Source organism: Chenopodium album, chromosome 2, assembly GCF_948465745.1.
Source record: "Chenopodium album chromosome 2, dcCheAlbu1.1, whole genome shotgun sequence".
Classification (NCBI taxonomy): Eukaryota; Viridiplantae; Streptophyta; class Magnoliopsida; order Caryophyllales; family Amaranthaceae; genus Chenopodium; species Chenopodium album.
The window spans coordinates 50,372,902-50,387,127 of record NC_137835.1 but is presented as its reverse complement, the minus strand read 5'-3'; the positions used below and the strand labels follow the sequence as shown (position 1 = coordinate 50,387,127).

General features: G+C 36.4%; 1 protein-coding gene across 1 annotated transcript; it reads left to right on the top strand.

Annotated features, from left to right (window-relative positions):
- The first annotated feature begins 2,447 nt into the window (after positions 1–2,447).
- On the top strand, positions 2,448–4,587 carry LOC145572538 (uncharacterized). The gene is made up of 5 exons (XM_081631506.1): positions 2,448–2,596; positions 2,798–3,293; positions 3,375–3,481; positions 3,595–3,646; positions 4,417–4,587. The coding sequence occupies exons 1-5, from the start codon at positions 2,448–2,450 to the stop codon at positions 4,585–4,587; spliced, it is 975 nt and encodes a 324-aa protein (XP_081487632.1).
- The last annotated feature ends 9,639 nt before the right edge of the window (positions 4,588–14,226 follow it).

Below are 14,226 nucleotides of genomic sequence, written 5' to 3'. Positions count from 1 at the left end.
AATTCTTGGATTTGGAATTTCGTTTCCTTTGCTTAGTTAGCTAGTTTAGGCTACTAGTTGGCTTGTGATCTTAGGAATCCAAAACGTTTCTGATGTGAATTATTGATCCGAAAATCAACAAAACACAAGGGATATGTTTAAGTCTAATTCTATACAGGAAATCCACCAAGAATTAAACAAAAACTAAGATTAATCAATTAAGAATCCACCTAATTAATTAATCCAAACGAATGTTTTAACTAAAACAAGCAAAACAGCAATTGATCGCAATCAACCAAAACTCAAGTATGCAACTTAAGAAATAAATCTGAATATTAATCTATGTATATTTATTCGTGTGTTTACATCCCTATTTATAAGACTTAGTTTACCTAGGAAGATTAGGACAAGTCCCTAATTCAATCCTAATTAAACTAGAATTCTAACTTGCTTGAAGAGCAAGCACCTTGGCGCACAAGCATACACCAAACTGATTTATTTTGCTAACTAACTGATTTTTAAAGCAACTAAATAAATAAATAAAAATTAAAGAACTAAATAAAGATTAAAGAACTAAATAAAGATTAAAGATCCTAATGCTTGAACCAAGAAAAACCCTTTCAAGTGAAAGGTAAAAACTTGTAAGCAAAATCTAAGTAAAGAAAATTCAAGAAAGTTCAAGAAAGTGAACTAGACTCCAAGAAAAGCCACTAAGCAAACCGTGGCTTTGCTTTGATATCCAAGAAAGTGTCCATGCAATGCTTGGCTTGAATCAATGTTTAGGGACAAGCTATCTTGATGCATGATCAGCAAATCTTCGAAGTTCTCCATGCTTAGACTTGCATCAGTTTCTTAGTGGTGTGACTTTATCTAAGAAGCCTTTGGTTCTTAGCCTTAACTATCTCTTGGTTTATCCCTTGTGTATTTCGAGTGTTACTCCAAATATACAACAATTTGCATGGCGGTTTTGATCTGAAGTTGGTTTCTCACTCAATTCTGATCTCCATGGCTCAAAAGAAGAAACAAGCTACTCCCCTTCCTCGATCTCCTGCTTTTGGATCTCTAACTCTTGCTGATATTAATCGATTGAAGAATCTAAGTGTGACCCCTAGTGCAATTCATGAGGTTGAAGATGACCTAGAGTTGATTTCACCACCAGCTCATCTTGTTCATCCATCTGGAGGAAAGATCACTAAGGCTGAATTGAAGATTCTAGAGGAATCCTTTGCTACCTCAAATTTGCAGAAATCCAATGGAACAATACCTAGGGTTTTGTCGGGTACTGTTCCATTGCATGAATCTACGGCTGAGAAACCAAATGATACTTTTCCGGTTGTTTCTGAATCTGCAGTTCGCCCTGAACAATCTAGTTCAGCTAAAAGAAGTAAGAATTCTGAGAATTGGTCGTCTTTGTTTCGAGGTAAGCTAACTGCTAGAGGGGCTGCTCTGAACTTTGTGGCGCCTATCCTAAAGAGTGGCAAACCTGTAGCTCAGATCCAGGCAGCTGAAATTGCAGCAGGTAACTCTAAATGGTGTAATGCAATTATCTTTTATGTTTTTCGATTCTATCCTACAATTGCTGCTGTTCATAAATTCATTGCTTAAAATTGGAGTAATTTTGCTAAGCCTGAGATTTTCTGGCATGATGATGGCTATTTTATAATTAACCTATGTTCCAATGATGATAAGAATGTTGTTCTAAGTTCTGGACCTCACATGTTTAATAATAAGCCTGCTATTGTTAAACCATGGAGTGACAAATTCAATTTTCAAGCTGAGAAACTTAGGACTGGTCCTTTGTGAATTAGATTACCAAATATGCCTTTGAATTGTCGGGGCTCAGATACTCTGAGTAGAATTGGTAGCTTGATTGGTGTTCCCTTGTATGCTGATGAGTGTACCACTAAACAGCTTAGAGTATCTTTTGCTAGAATGCTTATTGAAGTTGATATCACTAAACCCCTCCTCAACTCTGTGACTGTTGAGAGTCCTTTTGGTGAGATTCTTGAGCTTAAGATTCTCTTTGAATGGTCTTCTCCAATCTGTAAGAAATGTAACAAAGTGGGACATAATTGTGATGCTCCTAAGCTGAAGATTGATCCTAAAACTAAGGCTCAGAAGGGTATGAAAGCTCAACCTAAACAACAGAAGGTCTAGGCTTAGAAGCTTTCTGTCCGCCTTGCAGCTGCTAATGTCCCAGCACTTGTATCTTTCCCTACTTCTAACCCTGATCAGGAAACTAGCAAACAGCCTGATATTGACCGCCAGCCCTTGATTACTCCTACTCACACTTCTTTTTTTGCCTACTCTAATGATGATTGGAGGGTGGTGAGTAAAAGATCTAGACCCCTATTGGCTGGTGTTCAATTAGCTATTTCTAGTAGCTCTAACTCTTACTCTATGCTTTTGGAAAATGAAATTGCTGAAGTTATTCCTATTGAAGGTGATGGTAATCCCTCTCAAGGGGGATGATTATTCTTTCATGGAATATAAGGGGTCTTAATGACCCTAATAAAGTAGCTTCTGTTAAGAAGCTACTTTTTGAGCAGTCTGTAGATGTGATTGGTGTTCTTGAAACTAAAGTTAAAGTGGGAAACAGTGTTAAATTGCAGAAAAAGTTTGGTCCTGCTTGGTCCTAGTACTGTAACTACTCTAGTTTTCACAAGGGTAGAATTTGGATTGGTTGGTTGAAAGACAAAGTTACTTTGGGTATATTGTCCTCTCATGAACAGTTTGTCCATGTTGATATTTGTTCTAAGGATCTACAACATCATATTGTGTGTTCCTTTGTATATGGTTTACACTCTATTCATGATAGAGTTCCACTTTGGACTGATATTGGCAACTTGAGTGCTGTTTCTTCTCCTTGGCTGCTTATTGGTGATTTCAACTCTGTTCTTAATTATGGTGATAGGTTTAATGGTAACCCTATCACTGATTATGAGATTAGGCATTTCAAGGAATTTGTTGTGTCTCTTGATCTTTGTGAAATCAAGAGTAAGGGTTGTTTCTTGTATTGGTCTAATAAAGGCTATGGTGATGATATAACTACTACTAGGATTGATAGGGGATTGGTGAATCAAGCTTGGCTTTCTGCCTATGGCTCTGCTGAAGCTATTTATCTTCCTCCTCTCTTATCTGATCACTGTCCCATTCTTGTTGAAGTCTGTAAGCATGCTCCTGGGAGAGGTAGACCTTTTAGATTTCTGAACTGCTTAGATGATCACAAAGACTTTTGCTCTACAATTGAAGCTGGCTGGAAGCAGGGGCTTAAGCACCTTAATACCAGGCATTTTGCTAATGTTGCTGAGAAGGTGGATCATGCTAATTCTCTTTTAGTCCAAATCTAGGAAAAGCTTGCTTTGGATATTTCTAATTCTTCTCTGCAACTTCAGGAATCTGATGCTATTGATCAGGTTAAACATTGGATACACATTCAGGAGAACATTTATAAACAGAAATCAAGGGTTTACTGGATTAAGCTGGGTGACGCTAATTCCCAGTATTTCTTTTCTATTATGAAACAAAGGCAGAGTGAAAATTATTTTCACTAATTTTGATGTTCTTTTGAAAGATCCTGTTTTGATTCAGAATGAAATTGTAGGGTTCTATAAGGTGCAATGCTAAATACCGCCCTCCAAATTTATCGCCACCGCCATCATTTCAAGTAAACAGACAATCTAACCCTTACTAACTTTTTTTCCTATTTTCTTTCTTTAACATTATTCCATTATCCACGACCATGACAGCCACCACTTTCTACACTGGATAGACACGACGAGGGCAAAAGTCGAGGAGAAATGAATGGTGATCAACCGGGTACACCAACTTTGCGTCTTGAACCCTACAATATAAAAGCATAATTAAAATAAAAATTTTAAAACCTTAAAAATAAAAAATAAAAAAAATGGTAACCGGAGGTGATAACCGGTTGTCCACTACCGGTAACCAGACGCCAAATCCGTTTGACTGCGGCTACCGGCGATGAAAACCGGTTACCGATTGCGGTCAACCGGATTTGGTCGCCGGTTATTGTTGTCTGGCAACCGGTTTTCACCTCTGCCGAAAAATACGAAAATCGCAAACATACCTTTTTTTCCACCTATTCCGCCGCTGCCACTGCCTGAGGTTTCCCCGACGCCTCTCCGCCTCCACTGCCTGAGTTTGCGCCGCCAACAGCTTCTCGGTAAACCCAGAAAAGGTTGTGGTGGTGGTTGTGTGAAAAAAGATGGGTGGTTGGGGTGTTTGAGGAGAGAGAAAAAAAAAGGAAAAATTAGGTTGGGCTTAGTAAGGGCAAGATTGGCATTTCACTTTAAATGATGGCGGTGTTGATAAATTTGGAGGGCGGTATTTAACACCTCCCCACCCTCTTAGGTACTAAAGCTTCTGCTCTCCCTACTGTTGATATTCATACTATGAGAGCTCGGAAACAATTAGATAGAAAATGCTAGTGAGATTCTTTTTGCTGATGTTACTCATGCTGAGATTGATTCTGCTTTGGCTAGTATTGGTAATGACAAGGCTCCTGGCATTGATTGCTTCAATGCTGTCTTTTTCAAGAAAGCTTGGCATCTTATTAAGCATGACATTTATGCTGCTATCACTTAATTCTTCAATTTTGATTTTATTTCTAGGTAGTTGATGTGAATTATTGATCCGAAAATCAACAAAACACAAGGGATATGTTTAAGTCTAATTCTATACAGGAAATCCACCAAGAATTAAACAAAAACTAAGATTAATCAATTAAGAATCCACCTAACTAATCAATCCAAACGAATGTTTTAACTAAAACAAGCAAAACAGCAATTGATCACAATCAACAAAAACTCAAGTATGCAACTTAAGAAATAAATCTGAATATTAATCTATATATTTATTCGTGTGTTTTACAGCCCTATTTATAAGACTTAGTTTACCTAGGAAGATTAGGACAAGTTCCTAATTCAATCCTAATTAAACTAGAATTCTAACTTGCTTGAAGAGCAAGCACCTTGGCGCACAAGCATACACCAAACTCCTTGGAGAACAAGCACACGCCTAAACTGATTTATTTTGCTAACTAACTGATTTTTAAAGCAACTAAATAAATAAATAAAAATTAAAGAACTAAATAAAGATTAAAGATCCTAATGCTTGAACCAAGAAAAACCCTTTCAAGTGAAAGGTAAAAACTTGTAAGCAAAATCTAAGTAAAGAAAATTCAAGAAAGTTCAAGAAAGTGAACTAGACTCCAAGAAAAGCCACTAAGCAAACCGTGGCTTTGCTTTGATATCCAAGAAAGTGTCCATGCAATGCTTGGCTTAAATCAATGTTTAGGGACAAGCTATCTTGATGCATGATAAGCAAATCTTCGAAGTTCTCCATGCTTAGACTTGCATCATCCTCCTCTTCTTCGAAAGAATTTGTCCTCAAATCTCGAAGTTCTTCATCAGGAATATAATTAGCCAAATCGCCAACATTGAATGTAGCACTAACTCCATATTCTCCCGGAAGTTCTAACTTATAAGCATTGTCATTGATCTTCTCAACAATCTTGAAAGGACCTTCACTTCTAGGCATCAACTTATTCTTGCGTTTTCCTGGAAATCTTTCCTTTCTCAAATGTAACCATACCAAGTCTCCAACATTGTAACTTTGTTGTCGTCTATGCTTGTTTGCTCTAGCTTTGTACATGTCATTTACTTTCTCTATTCTTGTTCGAACTTGAGCATGTAATTTCAGCATACTCTTCAACTTAGACTCGGCATCTTTGTGAATTAATTCACCCTTAGGCAATGGAACAAGATCAATTGGAAGTTTCGGATTGACTCCATAGACTACCTCAAAAGGACTATGTTTGGTAGCATATGTAGGTGATCTATTATAAGCAAACTCCGCATGAGCTAACTTGATGTCCCAATCCTTTTGTGTCTTACTCACTAACCCACGCAAAAGCGCACCAAGAGTACGATTAGTAACCTCGGTTTGTCCATCAGTTTGTGGATGGTACGATGTACTAAAGAGCAATTTAGTTCCCACAAGCTTCCATAGAGACTTCCAAAAGAAACTCATGAACTTTGTATCTCGATCACTCACAATAGTTTTCGGAATTCCATGCAATCTAACAATCTCTTTGAAGTATAATTCCGCCACTTTCATAGCATCATCCACTTTGTGACAAGGAACAAAGTGAGCCATCTTAGAAAACCTATCCACAACAACCATAATAGAGTCTTTCCCCTGTTGTGTTCTCGGCAATCCTACAATAAAATCCATAGAAATATCTTCCCAAGGTGAATCTGGAACAGGTAAAGGAGTATACAAGCCTTGATGAAAAGTAGCCTTCGCTTTTTGACAAGTTGCACACCTAGAAATAACTAGTTGCACATCCGTGAGCATCTTAGGCCAATAGAAGTGTTCTTGTAACATACTCAAGGTCTTTGTAATGCCAAAGTGACCAGCAATTCCTCCCCCATGAGCTTCTCTAACAACTAACTCTCTAATAGAACACTTAGGAAGACAAAGTCGATTTCCTTTGAAAAGAAAACCATCTTGCAGCAAATAAGAACCCACGGCTCCTTTAGAACACTCTTCAATCAATGTAGCAAAATCATCATCACCTTTGTAGTATTCTTTGATCAATTCAAAACCAAGTAGCTTGCTATTTAGAATTCCAATCAAAGTGTATCTTCTAGATAATGCATCAGCCACAACATTCGATTTCCCTTCTTTGTACTTTGAAGAAAAATTAAATGATTGTAAAAATTCAACCCACGTAGCATGTCTAGGATTGAGCTTTTGTTGTCCATGTATGTACTTCAATGCTTCATGATCAGAATGCAACACAAAGTGATTAGGTCAGAGATAATGACTCCAATGATCTAAAGCTCTAACAATGGCATAGAACTCTTTATCATAAGTAGAATAGTTCAATCGAGCTCCTCCCAATTTCTCACTGAAATATGCAATAGGCCTCTTCTTTTGGAGTAAAACTGCTCCAATTCCAACTCCACTAGCATCGGTTTCAACTTCAAAAGGACTTGAGAAATCTGGTAACGCAAGTATAGGTGCTTCACATAGCTTCTTTTTAACCAACTCAAATGCACTTTGAGCTTCTTTAGTCCATTCGAATTTACCCTTGTCCTTTTTCAAACATTCGGTCATAGGCGCCACAATACTTGAGAAATTCTTGACAAATCTTCTATAGAACGAAGCTAGACCATGAAAAGACCTTACTTCACTCATATTAGTAGGAATAGGCCAAGTTTTAATAGCTTCTACTTTCGAATGATCAACTGAAACTCCATCTTCTGATACAACATAACCAAGAAAAGTAACACTAGGCACTAAGAAGTAGCATTTTTCAAGCTTAGCATAGAGTTTCTTCTCTCTTAACACTTCAAACACACTTGTTAGATGATTTAGATGATCATGCAAATTTTTAGAGTATATCAGAATATCATCTAAATAAACAACAAAAAACTTGCCAAGGAAAGGTTTAAGTACCTCATGCATCAACCTCATGAAAGTGCTAGGTGCATTAGTGAGTCCAAACGGCATCACCAACCATTCATACAACCCTAACTTAGTCTTGAATGTTGTCTTCCACTCATCTCCTTCTCTCATTCGAATTTGATGATAACCACTCATAAGATCAATCTTAGAAAACAACTTTGAACCATGTAGTTCATCTAGTAGATCATCTAACCTTGGAATAGGAAATCTGTATTTGATAGTGATGTTATTCACACTCCTACTATCAATACACATGCGCCAACTCCCATCTTTCTTTGGGACAAGTAAAGTAGGCACGACACAAGGGCTCATACTTTCCCTCACGTATCCTCTAGTCATAAGCTCTTCAATTTGCCTTTGCATCTCCTTTGTTTCTTCCGGATTACTTCTATAGGCTGCCTTATTAGGTAATGGTGCTCCCGGAATCAAGTCAATTTGAAGCTCTATCCCACGAATAGGAGGTAGTCCCGGAGGTAATTCCTTAGGAAAGACATCCTTGAATTCTTCTAAAACAGATTCCAATTCATACGGCCTCTTTGCTTGTTTATCTTGATCAATTCGAATCTCATTAGAAACAAGTATATATACCACATTGTTGCTGCAAATCTCTTTTTCTAATTCCCTCTCACTAATCAAATAAGAACTCTTCGAATTAGAGGTAACATTAGAAGACTTGTTGCTTATCAAAGGTTTTAAAGCAACCGGTCTCTCTTTTTCTCCTTTTCTCACAACATACACATTAGTCCTTCCATCAAACTTCACAAATCTATCATATTGCCAAGGACGGCCTAATAGTATATGACAAGCATCCATAGGACAACATCACAAAAAACTTTATCATGAAATTTACCAATTGAAAAGGAGATTAAGGCTTGTTTAGTTACCTTAACATCACTCGAATTATTAAGCCAATGAAGCTTATAAGGGCTTGGATGTTCAGTAGTTGGCCACTTCAATTTGTCTACCAAAGTAGTAGATACCACATTAGTGCAACTCCCCGTGTCTATGATCATGTCACACAACCTATCTTCTACCTTACACCTTGTAAGAAAGATTTTCTCCCTTTGATTGTTTTCCATAGGTACGGTTTTAGAGTGTAGCGCCCTTCTTAGAACCAAACTTTGACCATGAGTCTCGGGATCAATTTCGTCAATATGCCCCTCCTCTTCTTCAAAGTTTTCCTCTTCGTTCTTTTCTTCATAGTCACTACCCTGCTCACACTTAGCTTGTTCTTGTTCCCAGTCCTGAGCAGTCATTACTCTTTTTGATGGACAATTAGTTGCAATGTGACCAACACTACCACACTTGAAGCACTTCCTATCTTCAACAAGCTTTTTAGGAGCTTCAAAATTTGATTTAGTCTCCTTGTAGTTCGAACTAGAACCACTTTTCTCCAAGCTGTTCTTCTCAAAAGGTTTAGTGAAACCTTTTACAAAGGGCTTAGTGTACGTCCCTTTCTTCCCCTTTATCTGTTTTTCAACTTTCAAAGCTACCTTGCAAACATCCTCAAAGGACCAATATTGTTGCAATTCAACTTTTTCAGCAATATTATCATTCAACCCCGAAATAAATCTAGCAATCTTATGCTCAACAATCTCTTCTAAGCCACATAGCATGCATAACTTTTCAAATTCACCAATATAATTCTCAACAGTCATAGAATTTTGTTTAAAAAGTTGCATCTTAAGATAAACATCTTGAATATAATCACTAGGTACGAACCTTTTTTTCATGTGCTTCTTGAGTTGTTCCCAAGTTGAGATTCTTGCACGCCCCTCCTTATGCCTCTTCTTCTTTAGATTATCATATCAAAGACTAGCATAACCGATCAGTTTTAATTCAGCCAATTTGCATCTTTTCCTTTCATCATACTCCTTGTAATCAAAGAGTGTCTCGGCCCTTCTAATCCACTCAAAGTATTTTTCAGGTTCATTCATACTCCCATTGAATTCGGGAAGATCTAATCTAAGGTTCCTATCATCATCCTTTGGTCGATCTCTCCTCCTAGGCCTTGGTGATTCATCACTTGAGGAATAATTATTTCGTGGCCTCCTTGGGTTCCTCCTTGGTTGTTCTTCCTCACTTGAACCAGAATTAGGGTTAGAATTCCCTTTCCTTGAAGAATCTCCAGCAAGAGTATCAAGCCTTTTTAATATCTCATCCATCCTTGCTGCCAACTCGTCAATTCGCCTATCTCTTCTAAGATTTTGAGCCTGTTCTAAGGTTAATCCCCTTGGAATCTCCTCGTCACTCATGATTCCTACACAAACCAAGTCAGTTTATGCAAAAATCTTGATTAAAAGATCGAATCTTGAAGGAAAACTAGGCAACACAAAAACCGGACTCCCAACCGCAAATCAGTGCACAAACACCAAACGTTTGAGGCTGTGTAGAACGCGTTACTCAACTAAAAATTATGAAATTTTATATGGTAATAGCTGGACGTTTTTAAAGTTCAATGCAAAAAGAATCACGTAAAAATTCCCAGCCAATTGTTCCCAGTTTAATTTTTACCGAAGTTGCGCAAACCTGCTCTGATACCAAAGATGATGTGAATTATTGATCCGAAAATCAACAAAACACAAGGGATATGTTTAAGTCTAATTCTATACAGGAAATCCACCAAGAATTAAACAAAAACTAAGATTAATCAATTAAGAATCCACCTAACTAATCAATCCAAACGAATGTTTTAACTAAAACAAGCAAAACAGCAATTGATCACAATCAACAAAAACTCAAGTATGCAACTTAAGAAATAAATCTGAATATTAATCTATATATTTATTCGTGTGTTTTACAGCCCTATTTATAAGACTTAGTTTACCTAGAAAGATTAGGACAAGTTCCTAATTCAATCCTAATTAAACTAGAATTCTAACTTGCTTGAAGAGCAAGCACCTTGGCGCACAAGCATACACCAAACTCCTTGGAGAACAAGCACACGCCTAAACTGATTTATTTTGCTAACTAACTGATTTTTAAAGCAACTAAATAAATAAATAAAAATTAAAGAACTAAATAAAGATTAAAGATCCTAATGCTTGAACCAAGAAAAACCCTTTCAAGTGAAAGGTAAAAACTTGTAAGCAAAATCTAAGTAAAGAAAATTCAAGAAAGTTCAAGAAAGTGAACTAGACTCCAAGAAAAGCCACTAAGCAAACCGTGGCTTTGCTTTGATATCCAAGAAAGTGTCCATGCAATGCTTGGCTTAAATCAATGTTTAGGGACAAGCTATCTTGATGCATGATAAGCAAATCTTCGAAGTTCTCCATGCTTAGACTTGCATCAGTAGTGAAGCTGCACTACAGTCACTTTGGTTCCTAAAGTTCAGCACCCCTCCTATGTCAAGGAGTTTAGGACTATAGCATGATGTACTATGGTCTATAAACTAATATTTAAGGTTCTTACTAATAGAATAGCTCAGATTATTGGTTCGATTGTTAGTGAAGCTCAAGCTGGCTTTATTCCTGGGAAGCATATTGGGGATAATATTCTGGTTGCTACTGAGCTCATTAAGGGGTACTCTCATAAGTTTATCACTCCTAGATGTATGCTTAAGATTGATTTGAGGAAAGCTTATGACTCTATTGAATGGAGTTTCTTGAAGACTGTTCTGGAAGAAACTGGTTTTTCCTAACAAGGTGGTTAACTAGATTATGGCCTGTGTCTCCTCTGCCTCTTATTCTATTTTGGTGGGTTTACATGTAAACCTTTCCCTGCTCAAAAAGGTTTGAGGCAAGGTGATCCTATGTCCCCTTTTCTCTTTGCTTTGTGTTTGGATTACCTTTCTAGATGTTTAGTTGAAATGACTCAGGATCCTAATTTCAACTTTCATCTTAGGTGTGAAAAATTAGGAATTACTCACATGATGTTTGCAGATGATCTGTTATTGTTTGCTAGAGCTAATTCTAAATCTGTCCAGCTTCTCTTGGGTGCTTTTCAGAAATTCTCTAGTGTCTCTGGTCTTTCTGCTAATCTCAGTAAGAGTGAGGTTTATTTTGGTGGCATTTCTGAAAATGAGAAAGATATTTTGCAGAATATTTTGGGTGTGAGCAAAGGTAGTCTCCCTTTTAAATACCTTGGTGTCCCTTTATCTTCTAAGAAACTGACCATTACTCAATGCAGACCTTTAATTAAGAAGGTTACTGCTAGAATTGATAGTTGGACTGCTAGACATTTGTCCTATGCTGGCAGACTTCAACTTATTAAGAGTGTCCTCTTTGGTATTCAATCTTATTGGGCTTAGATCTTTATCCTGCCAAAGAAGATTCTGAGAGAAATTGAATCCAGGTTTAGGGTGTTCCTTTGGACTGGTAAAAGTGTTTTCTCTAAGAAAGCTCCTGTTTCCTGGGCTCAAATGGCTCTCCCTAAAGCCTGTGGTGGCTAGAATATCACTCTTCTTGGTGATTGGAATAAGGCAACTATTTGTAAGATCCTTTGAGACTTAGCTCATAAATTTGACAATTTATGGGTTAAATGGGTTCATATCTATTACTTCCATAATAAAGATTTGTGGTCTTCTCCTGTTCCTGGCAAATGTACTTGGGTTTTAAAGAAAATTTTAGGCTGCAGGGACATTATTGATAGAATTGGTGGTAGGTCTTCTATTCTGCATGCTGGGAAGGTTTGTATTTCTAAAATTTATGCCCAGATCAGACCTCAGGCTACCAAGGTAAGTTGGAAAAGGATCATATGTAATAATTCTGCTTCTTCTAAGAGCATTTTTATTACTTGGCTAACTTTGATGAATAGGATGGTTATTGTTGCAATGGAATGTTAATTGTGATCCTGTTTTTTCTGTCAGAATAGCAATGAGAATGTTTCTCATTTGTTCTTTCTTTGCCTGTATTCTAAAGATATTTGGGAGCAAGTTCTTGCTTTATTGAAGATTCAGAGATCAGCTCAAGATTTCCAGTTTGAACAATATTGGCTTCTTAGGAATTCTAGGAGATCTAGCAGCAAGTGCAGAGTTTATTTGATGTGTTTTGCTGAAGCCATTCATAGTATCTGGCTTCAAAGGAACAATCTGATGTTCAATGGAACCTGTCTTCTTGCTGATATGGTGTTTAGGGATAGTGTTTAAAGTGGCTGTTAGATGCAAGGATACTGATAGAAAACTGCTTTTGTTATGATTTGCTGGTCAATTGTCTGGTTTTCTTCAGTTTTGAGTCCAGCTTTGTTCTAGTTGATGTCTGTTATGTAACTTTTGTGTTGTATTGCCTCTGTTGTCTAGCCCTGCTATTTGTGCAGCTGAGTCTAGGTGGAGGTTTCTTCTGCAGTTTGCAGGCTTTTTGTCTTTGGTTATGGTGGTTGTCCTATTTCATGCTTTGTTTGGCTTGTCTGGTCGTGGTTCCTAGAACCCTTCCTAGAAGGTGGCTGGGAATCTGAGTCCAGTTTGTTCTTGTGGCTCTCTAGAACCCTTCCTAGAAGGTGGCTAGGGTAGTTACTGGAACTGTTTAGGGTGGGTGTTTGGCCTGTTTTTTAGGTCTTGTGGTGTTTGGCCTGTTTTTTAGGTCTTGTGGTGTTTGGTGCTATTATAACTTAGCTCTTGTAAGTTGTAACTCTCTCTTTTGGTAATAAAATTTCCTATTTACCAAAAAAAAAAGTGAAATACATTGAAACAAATCTTTTTGAATTAAATGAATGTCAAACCAATACAGACAAAGCTTTTTGATTTAAATAAAAGTCAAATGCATTTTACAAAGCTAATGAAATCAAATTAAACTAAAATACATTCAAACAAAGCTTTTTGAATCAAATGAAAGTCAAACCAATTTAGACAAAGCTTTTTGAATCAAATGAAAGTCAAATACAATTTACAAAGCTAATGGAATCAAATGTAGGTGAATTACATTCAAACAAATATTTTTTAATTAAATGAATGTCAAACCAATTCAGACAAAGCTTTTTGAATCAAATGAAAGTCAAATGCATTCTACAAAGCTAATGCAATCAAATGAAAGTGAAATGCATTCAAACAAAGCTTTTTGAATCAAATGAAAGTCAAACCAATTAATACATTGCTTTTTCAATTAAATGAAAGTCAAATGCGCTCTACAAAGCTAATGGAATTAAATGAAAGTCAAATACATTTTACAAAGCTAATGGAATCAAATAAAAGTGAAATACATTCAAACAAAGCTTTTCAAATCAACTGAAAGTCAAACCAATTTCGACAAAGCTTTTTGAATCAAATGAAAGTTAAATGCGTTCTACAAAGCTAATGGAATCACATAAAAGTCAAATACATCTAAACAAATCTTTTTGACTTAAATGAATGTCAAACCAATTCAGACAAAGCTTTTTGAATCAAATAAAAGTCTAATGATTCTACAAAGCTAATGGAATCAAATGAAAGTGAAATACATTCAAACAAAGCTTTCTGAATCAAATAAAAGTCAAACCAATTCAGACATAGCTTTTTGAATCGAATAAAAGTCAAATGCATTCTACAAAGATAATGGAATCAAATGAAAGTCAAATACATTCAAACAAAGCTTCAAATTAAAGTAAATCTAATTCAGATAAAGCTTTTTAAATAAAATAGAAGTCAAATACATTCTACAAAGCTAATTTAATCAAATGAAAGTCAAAACACATTCAAAGATAGCTTTTTGAATCAAATGAAAGTCAAACACATTTAAACTAAGCTTTTTGTATCAAATGAAATTTAAACCAATTCAGACAATGTTTTTTGAATCAAATGAGAGTCTAATGCATTCTGTTTTGGGTAAAAATACCCTATTC

Bases quoted from the DNA above. Each gene is read 5' to 3' on its own strand.
- LOC145572538 (XM_081631506.1), top strand. From the start codon at position 2,448: ATGATTATTCTTTCATGGAATATAAGGGGTCTTAATGACCCTAATAAA. The intron at 2,597-2,797 runs GTTTGGTCCTGC...TATTCATGATAG, and splicing joins AGTGTTAAATTGCAGAAAAA to AGTTCCACTTTGGACTGATA. The intron at 3,647-4,416 runs GTAAACAGACAA...GGAAACAATTAG, and splicing joins CGCCACCGCCATCATTTCAA to ATAGAAAATGCTAGTGAGAT.